This window comes from Cibotium barometz, chromosome 36 (genome assembly GCF_041138505.1).
Source record: "Cibotium barometz isolate CiBa-2024 chromosome 36, ASM4113850v1, whole genome shotgun sequence".
In the NCBI taxonomy this organism is placed as follows: domain Eukaryota; kingdom Viridiplantae; phylum Streptophyta; class Polypodiopsida; order Cyatheales; family Cibotiaceae; genus Cibotium; species Cibotium barometz.
This window is the reverse complement of record NC_141081.1, coordinates 30,534,509-30,543,777: the sequence shown is the minus strand read 5'-3', so window position 1 is coordinate 30,543,777 and position 9,269 is coordinate 30,534,509. Positions and strand designations below refer to the sequence as shown.

Sequence of the window (9,269 nt, the reverse complement as noted above, 5' to 3'; positions counted from 1 at the left end):
CTTTTGCTCCCAAGTAAGGGACAAAGTCTCCCAAGATTTCCTTGTAGCATCAGGCCTCTACTTCCATTATGAGTTTTGAGAGAGTCTAGTCCACAAGAACATTTGAGGGCCGTCAAAAGGGCCCTCTAAGATAATTCGTAGAATTATTTTCTCATGCCACCGTGGAAATGTTTAGTAGGGTCATATCCTGTGATTTTGTCAAAAAGTCTCATTTCATGTACATCCTCCCTCTTTTTTACATTTATGATGCATGCTAACCAAAGCCCTGGAGGATTGTGTTGGCATACGTGGGGCCAAACTTATATCAAACCTCAAGTACATCTCAAGGGGTTGTTTATTCCATGTAACTTGCCAAGCCCAAGATGACACAACACTGTACGTTTTTTAATAATATTTATGGATGTAATATTATATACTCATTTGAGACCATAATCTTGACAAGAAAAAATGAGAATAAAAGTGACCTGCTCATCAAGTTGGGGCAAGAGAAAATTCTGAAAATTAAAAGGTTTTACTACCACAACCCTTAAAAATTCGCCTACCTTCAACTCAAATTTCAAAATGTAATTTTCAAAAATCTGAAGTTGGATTTACACTAAACCCCAGTTTTTTTGGAGCACTTAGGAGGAACCCTTGCGAAAACTAGAGGTAGGACATAGAGGCTTATAGAACCCTCGGAAAGGAATGTTCCGGAAGCAGGTAGTAGCTCCAAGAAGGCCCTCCTCCGCTACTACTACGTTTATAATAAACCTCCACAGAGCGACTCTCCTCATCTCATCGCATCTCAATTCGCGCGCCCTCACAGCGGCTACATAATATATATACACTCTCTCTCTCTCTCTCTCTCTCTCTCTCTCTCTCTCTCTCTCTCTCTCTCTCTCTCTCTCTCTCTCTCTCTCTCTCTCTCTCTCTCTCTACTGCCTTCCTCTGCCCTCAAAGCAGTTACCAGTACAGCAGTACAGTACAGTAGAAGGAAGAAATGGCCCTCTCTTTGTTCGGCCGCAGCAGATCAGGCAAAGATCCCTTCGACTCCCTGCTCTTCGATTCGCTCGCCTTCCCGTCTTTCTCTTCCTCTCTACGCGCCAGCTTCTCGGAGCACCCCAGCTTCGCCCGGGACGTGGCTGCGATGGCTAATACGCAGGTGGACTGGAAGGAGACCTCGGATTCCCACATCTTCAAGGCCAACCTGCCTGGTAAGGATATCGCCCCCCCGCCCCTTTCCCCCTTCCTCCTCCGTCGCTTTTATCGGAATTGACTGCTCGAATATTCGCATGAGCAAAGTAGTGTGCCCCTGTGTGTGTGCTCTGCAGGTCTGGCCAAGGAGGACGTGAAGGTGCAGGTGGAAGACGGGCGCGTGCTGCAGATCAGCGGCAAGCGCAAGAAGGTGGAGACGGCCTCCTCGGACAGGTGGCACCGCGTAGAGCGGGCGCAGGGCAGCTTCCTTCGACGGTTCCGCCTCCCCGACAACGCCAAGGTGGAGGAGGTGAAGGCGGCCATGGAGAACGGTGTGCTCACCGTCACCGTCCCCAAAGTGCCCCCGCCGGAGCCCAAGTCTGCCGTCAGAAGTGTCCAGATCTCGGGCTGAGAGAAATCATTCAAAGACTCTCTCTCTCTCTCTCTCTCTCTCTCTCTCTGTGTGGCTATGTATGTGGTCGAGTGATGGTCGTAATGTGTGTTTATATTACAGGGGATGTGTAGTAGAGGGACCAGTTTTGGGTGTTCTTGTAAAAGTTTATTTTTTTTAAAAAAAAGGAATGTATGACAACTTCTCTTTTTAAAGGATTGGAAGCCTTTGTCGATAATGGCTATCTAGCTTAGCTTGTTCAACATCACGGACATGTATGATCATTTGTTTTGCTGATGTTTAGCATATATGAATGAGGAGAGAGAGATAGTGAGAGGATGGGCTATATGGATGAAGTGGTACATTAAAGGCTATTATACTTGCCTCTTAGCCATGCCACAAAATTTTGAGTTGTCGTCGTCGTCGCTATCTCCAAAGTTGTCATAAATATGCAATGGATCTAACTTCCATCAATAATATGATGTTGATCTTGGAAGTAGCGATCTATCTTTGATGTAGACGATGTCAAATTTAAGTAACTCTTCTTATGTCATAGCAAAACCTAGAAGGTGCACTTGGATTGTTCCCAAAGTGAGCGTGGTTGATCTTCTCTTAGTGGGTGTTTTTCCTTGCCAATCCATTCAATGTACACTCCTTAATGACCTCATACCATTGTTTGGTACGAGTCTCAGTAGGCCATCTTCGCTAGAGGTTGTTTTGTTTGGGCTTTTTTTTAGCATCTTCTTACCTATGTGGTAGTAGATATTTATTATTTCCTGAAAACTCAAAGTTCCCTTGGGTACCCAATTGTGTAGGCATGGTACACATGGATCTCCTTGGTCTTCATGGTAGTATACACATGATTCTCCTTGTTGTGACTCCTCCCTCTCTTTTTATTTGCACAATGTATCTCTTGGTATAGCAACCACAAAAAATGTAAGCCCAAGGATATACCACCTGCGAGTCAACATGTTTCCCTTTAGTACACATTTGTCTTAGTTTAGTATTGTGTAGCACCATACACATTTGTCTTAGTTTAGTTTTGTGTAGCACAATATGATGGCTCTTTTATTTGTCGCGTACTAATTAGTACATTTTAAGTGTACACAAGGCTTGTATATGGATGAGGTGGTACTCTATAGGTAATTTTTGTACTTGCCTCTTAGCCGTGCCAGGAAAATTTGAGTTATCATCATCTCCAAGTTGTGATAGCTATCCCCTGGATCTAACTGTGGATCTAACTCCCATGCGTATAATCATTATTTGGAAGTAGATATCTTTGCTGGAGAGGTGGTGTTTTAGTCATTTGTTGAAATAACTCTCATTATTTCATTGTCTATAACACAAGGTACATCAAAGGTTCTTCCTCTCTATTAACTCAAGTATAAGATTTGTTGATCTTCTCTTAACAGGTGCGTTTCTTTGGCAATCTAAGTTTTGTGGTGCATGTATTCCTTTGAGCTGATAGTATCATTTAGTACTAGTCTCATTAGGCATTGTTGGTGGCTAAAGGTAGTTGTTTGGGATTCCTTGGCATTTTCTTACCTATGTGGTAGCTATTAATTATTTCTTGAGAGGTCTTAGGACATCCTCATCAGTCATTTGTGATGCTCGAACATTGTATTGTTGTGATCAAGAATTATAATAATGATTCGTATACTTAATAAGGGATATGAAGAGGTATGATGAACATCCTAAGGTTCAACACTCCATTTTACCTAAACCCCATTCTCGACTGCCCTTTAAAGGAAGCTTGTATATAAACCAATTGTATGCACCATTCGACTGCCCTTTAAAGGAAGCTTGTGTATAAACCAATTGTATGCACCAAAAGAAACCCCTTCACTTGTTGTGCAAAAGCTATAGGTGACCATCTTGTCATAAGACTCCTCAAAGGCGAGGGCTACTCTATCCATGAAAGAATAAAAGTGTTGAAATATACAAGTGAATAGGGTGTGTGTGGGAACAAGCTCTTGGATAGAGGCTGTAAAAGAGGAGATGTAATTGTGAAAAAACCTGTGAAAAGGTTAGGAGAATCTACTGGGAGAGAATAATGGGTAGCATGAGGGAATTTAGGAGTGTGGAGATATTCTGGGAGATATTCAGGGAAAAGAGAAGAGGTGGAGAGAATCAGGCAAAAGGTGGAGATATTCTGGGAGTGAATCATGGAGAAATCAATGGGATTTGATGCTTGATGTAAACTCTATAAATTGAGGCATAGCCCTAATGAGAATTTGCTGGTTTTTGAGTATCCATGCCTACATTAATCTATCTGCTAATTATTCACTAATTACGTCTTAATCATTTCTTAATCACTTTGTTAATCATGTTGATTCTAGTGTATGATCCACCATAGCTCATCATTATGCTCAAATTTCAACATGGTATCAGAGCCATGCCTAGAATCAACCAGATTTATGAGCCCATTAGTGAATTAATTAGGATTAGTAAAATAATTAGCAAAAAATCAATTTTTTAGTAAGCTTTCACTCTTCCCCTTCACCCCCAGCCAGTGGAGGGTCTCTAGAACTTAGCACACTTCAAATTAGGTCACAAGCTTCTAGCTTAAGCTAGCCAACACCCCTAGCTACCAGCCCATCGAAACGGCGCAGCAAACCGCCGAAGGAACCGGGAGATTTTGCGTTTTTTGCAGGCGCCTTTTTTCTCTGCAGTTTTTGCCATTACTACTTGCTCAGTTCAAATTGCTTCAATTCCTCCTAGCCCAAGGGGTAATCAAGCATGCTCTACAAGCTGGTGAAGACAGAAATCAATTTCATCAAGTCTACAGTGAGATCCAAGCTCTTCATCAAATCTGCAGGTGACTTTGGTAAAACAGAGATTAAGGTTTCATTATTTGGTCAAATCTTATGTTTCTTGGCTTAATCCTCTACTAGACTCATTGCTATTGATGCCTTTGAAAGCATTTGAGCTCATTTGAAGTGGAAGGCACCAGATCTGAGCTCCTCGCATACTCTGTTTTCTGCACACAAACCAGAGCATTAATTTGCTAATCAGTGATTAATCAGTGCTAATCACTATATTTTGGTGCAATTGAGGGTTCAAATTAACCATTAGGTATCTCATACAGATCCCTGAAGCTTCAAATTGTAAATCGGAGTTGGTTTGATACTCCAACCATCCCGTACAAATTGGTTACCCTTAATTTAGTGTAATTTCTGGAAAATTGTGCTGATAAAATTTGTGAAAATCAACATTTTGCATTTAACCCTTGGTTAATGCCTGTAAATCTCATTCAAATACAAGATTATTCATAGCCAGAGTTGCATTTGGAATGTGCATGAGAATGAATGCTATATGCATTATGTATTGGGCACATTTTATCAATGTAAAAATGGGAACAGACACTGCCCTTGTCCAGATTAAGGCAAGAGGTAAGACCTCCCGCATAAATTTGGGTTTGCATTGCATAATGATACAAAATAAACATAAAAAGCCCAAAGGAACTGTCAGCAAAACATTGAAACATGTTGCTCACATGGAGCAAAAAGACCTGACGAACGAGCTCATGGCCCCAGCCATGAAAGAAGAAGAATATCTCTTCCCAAGAAGAGGATCCACACCGAGAAGAAGACCTGAAGGAAGACATGGACACGAGAAGAGAAGCTGCCACAAGAAGAGAAGCTGCCCCGAGAAGACTGGAAGAAGAGATGAACGCGTGGAGAGATGCTGCCACGAGAAGAAGATTGAAGAAAAGAGAAGATGTGAGGCTCCAAAGAGTGAGGAGCCATGTGAAAATCTCTGAGAGAGAGAGAGAGAGAGAGCCCACAACCCAATGTAACCTGCCCCAATAAAGTAAAACCACCTCTAAGCCACCGATGATGTAGGCCACGTGGTAGATGTATGTGTGAGCACTTTAGTCAAGGTCGCGGGCACTTATAGTAGCCTTGGACACATAGAGAGAGAGAGTGTCAAGGACTATGGAGTTTAGGGACTTGAGGCACTGGTCGCGGACTATCAAGTAAGAGAGAAACTTGATACAGGGTCCAGGTGTGCTGAGATAACTTGAGGGGAGGAGTAGACACTGGTCGCGGACTATCAAGTAAAGGGTGGCAAACTTGGTATAGGGTCTAGGTGTACTAGGAGTATTCACTTGAGGGGAGGTGTTGAAATATACAAGTGAATAGGGTGTGTGTGGGAACAAGCTCTTGGATAGAGGCTGTAAAAGAGGAGATGTAATTGTGAAAAAACCTGTGAAAAGGTTAGGAGAATCTACTGGGAGAGAATAATGGGTAGCATGAGGGAATTTAGGAGTGTGGAGATATTCTGGGAGATATTCAGGGAAAAGAGAAGAGGTGGAGAGAATCAGGCAAAAGGTGGAGATATTCTGGGAGTGAATCATGGAGAAATCAATGGGATTTGATGCTTAATGTAAACTCTATAAATTGAGGCATAGCCCTAATGAGAATTTGCTGGTTTTTGAGTATCCATGCCTACATTAATCTATCTGCTAATTATTCACTAATTATGTCTTAATCATTTCTTAATCACTTTGTTAATCATGTTGATTCTAGTGTATGATCCACCATAGCTCATCATTATGCTCAAATTTTAACAAAAAGAAGATAAGCGCTACTCTATCAATAAAATAATAAAAGAAGAACTTTAGCATGTTGTGGTGGGTACTAGCATGGGGAGGAAAATCAAGTTGTTTGCTGTATAAAAGTGAAGCAAAAGAAAAAAAAAAGCCATTCCCTATAGCATTTCATCATCCTACACAGAAAAAGTGAGTTTGATTAACGTTTCTATCTCATGCAAGTCAAAGTTGCATATCTTCTTATTTTTATACAAATACTATAAGATAAATCAAGCAAAATGGCATAAATTAGGATTTGAATTCATTAGAAAGATGGTTCTCTCGACAAAGATGGTCATGTTGAAGTGTGGATCTAGTTTCCTCCTTTCATTCAAGCTTTCCCTTTGAGCTTCTAAATGTGGGATGCCAACAGTTGGAGTGACAACACATTTCATCTTTATCAATTCCAAGCTGATTCTAAAAACTTTAAGAGCTTGGAAATGGGGAAAAAAAATTTACAACCTTGTAAAAACACTCCTTTCACAAACAAGTGAATTGTTATGTGTTTTCTCGTATTGGCATAAAAGTTGACGAAAGTTAGAGGCCAATCTCTAGCCTTCACTTTCTGCCTTTGTTCAAGTGATAATGGAAATTGAAGGAGGGGTATAGATAATTGAAGGATGTATTTCCAAACTATGTGTTAGGATAGCCCGCAAGCTATGATATTAATTGGATTACTAGTCCACACCATTGTGATCCCATTATAGGAAAATGAAAGTTTTTATTTTAGGTTTGTTATGAATGAATGTTGGCTAGCTTCTTGGATGCTTCCTGTAAGGTTCCTCCCTCGAGCTTTAAAGATATAAAGGTGTAAGTACCTTTCCTTTAGTTTCTGTAATCATCCCCCAATTCAGAGTACAAGAAAAGATTGTTTTCCCTTGCTAGAGAGAGAAAATGTTATAGAGAGAGATAATACAAATTTGAGATATTTTTGGATACAAAATTTCTCCTAAAATCTAAGATGAATTCACCTGAAACAGAAGTTCAAAAAATAATTTTCTAATATGTATTAGAAAGTAACTGAATATATGTATTGGAGATCTTAGCCTAAGGGTCCACATTTTCAGAAACTTTCGATTAAGGTCCTGTAACGTACCCATCTTCACTAATAAAGAAATGTCCATGTAATTATGAGTTTTTATAGTATAAATATCAATAATTTTATTATTTGAGTCATTTCCAATTAGAATCTTCAAATTCTGAGCCCAAATTTGGAATCTGCGCGCGATTTTACCCTAATATAGGATTTTACAGCATCCAAAACGGACACCGGATCAAGCCTATACGCTAATTTCAATCATTTTAGTTATAAAACGGCGACCTTTAAACCTTAATAAATGCACGACCGCACGTCCGTTTGACGAACGGTCTGAACCCCTGCGACCAGGAGAACCTCCCGGACAAAAAAAATTTTCGCCCCCCGGGGCGGTCCGGCACGCAAATCGAGGTGGGCGCCCCAAATTTGGGTACCCCGCCCCAAAATTTGGTCCATACACACTTACTAGGGCGCCCGTACAATGGCCGCCCAAGAACCAAAGGACGGCCGCCCACTGTTTGGTCCACGCGTACCCTTGGGCGGACACCCAGACCGGATAAGGTACATGCGTACCACTCCTTTCCCAGACAGCCAGCACCGTACCTTTCCCGTAGACCCATGCAGACCACTGGTCCAGAGCCTTTGAAGGTACACCGTCCTTTCGTCCCTGCTTTGCGCAGCGCCCGCACCCTCACCCATCAGCTATATAAACCCCCGGGGTGCTCCTCAGTCGGCACGCACTTCTGTGTAGCGTATGCCCTGTTGTGCTGCTGTCCGTACCGCCGTAGCGTACTTGCTGCAAGTACAGCCGCCCTTGCAGCCACCCCTCTCACAGCCCCTCATTTGGCTCTTTTCAGATAAGCCAATTTTCTCCCATCCTCCTCTTGCCATGGACCAGTGTCCTTAACTCTTCTCCCCCCCCCCCCCCCCCCCCCCCCCCCCCCCCCCCGTGTGAATAGACTTACAGAGAGGCTTGCAGCCACCCCTCCCAGCCCTCTCCACGTTTTTGCCTTTGGCCTTAAGGACACCCTCACAATTCCCCCCCCCCCCCCCATTTGCGTAGACTTTAGTAAGGGATTTTTTACTCAAGCGAGGGTTCGTGCGCCATTTTCTTTTGCTCATACGGTGAGCAAACGAGCTCGGAATTCAGATCCGACTGAAGCGTTTCGATCGCAGCAGCGAGCTCTACAAGGCGACACCTACGATGGCCTCATCCCGGAGACGGCAAAATATTACCTCAAGAGGCGCACGTAACAACGAGATGGAGGGAGATGCGCCCAACGCGGCTCCAGTCCCTTTTCAAGCCGCTCAAGGAAACGGTGGCCAGGTTAGATTGGTTAATTTTCAAAAGAAGAGATTTTTTTTTTTAAAATTAGTATTAATGAATGGTGTCTTTTCCTCTTAAAATGACGACATAAAAATTATATGAAATTATGAATTATGTGATGTTGTTTTCGATAAATTACGTTGAAATTGCTATCTTCATGAATTGTGAATGCTATACTTAGAAAATTGCATTGAAGTTGTTATCTTTGGAATTCAAGATTTTTTTTGGCTTTAACGCTAACTCCGTTCCGTGCTTGTGTAGCCGGGCGGCGTCGTTAGTAAAGCCCGGTAATGGTCCAAGGTATCCCTCATACCTTTGGAGGAATAAGGATCGCCGATTGAGGCGAGAGATTATGAGGCTGCCTAGTTCTGAGGGCCCAGGCTAGTGCGGTAAATAAGCCCACCCTAGTGCACAGACATCCCTCTGAGGGGCGGGAGGATCGAGCGATGGAGCCTGAGAGGGCGACAGGCCGGCTTGAGTCCTCGCCAGCGGCCGACGATGAGGTGTATGGTCCCGTAGGGTTTTGCCCAGCATGTAGAGGCTGGAAGGCCGAATTCTAGATCATCGGCAGAATAAGAATAAGAGAGCCGGATTGGCTTGTATGGAAATGGATTCATGTATAAACTTTTTATATAATTGCATCTTGTCTTTGGTATGATTGTATTGTGTAAGAAGGCTGTTATAACGAACCTTGTGAAGAAGGGCCCTAATTAAGGAATATGCTTATTTATGTCAAACAGTGTGGTAG

General features: G+C 42.5%; 1 protein-coding gene across 1 annotated transcript; it reads left to right on the top strand.

Annotated features, from left to right (window-relative positions):
- The first annotated feature begins 884 nt into the window (after window positions 1-884).
- Window positions 885-1,718, top strand: LOC147617778 (18.1 kDa class I heat shock protein-like). Its single transcript, XM_086776016.1, has 2 exons — window positions 885-1,193; window positions 1,311-1,718. Exons 1-2 carry the CDS (start codon window positions 980-982, stop codon window positions 1,583-1,585), a joined length of 489 nt encoding a protein of 162 aa, XP_086632142.1. The 5' UTR covers window positions 885-979; the 3' UTR covers window positions 1,586-1,718.
- Window positions 1,719-9,269: the final 7,551 nt, after the last annotated feature.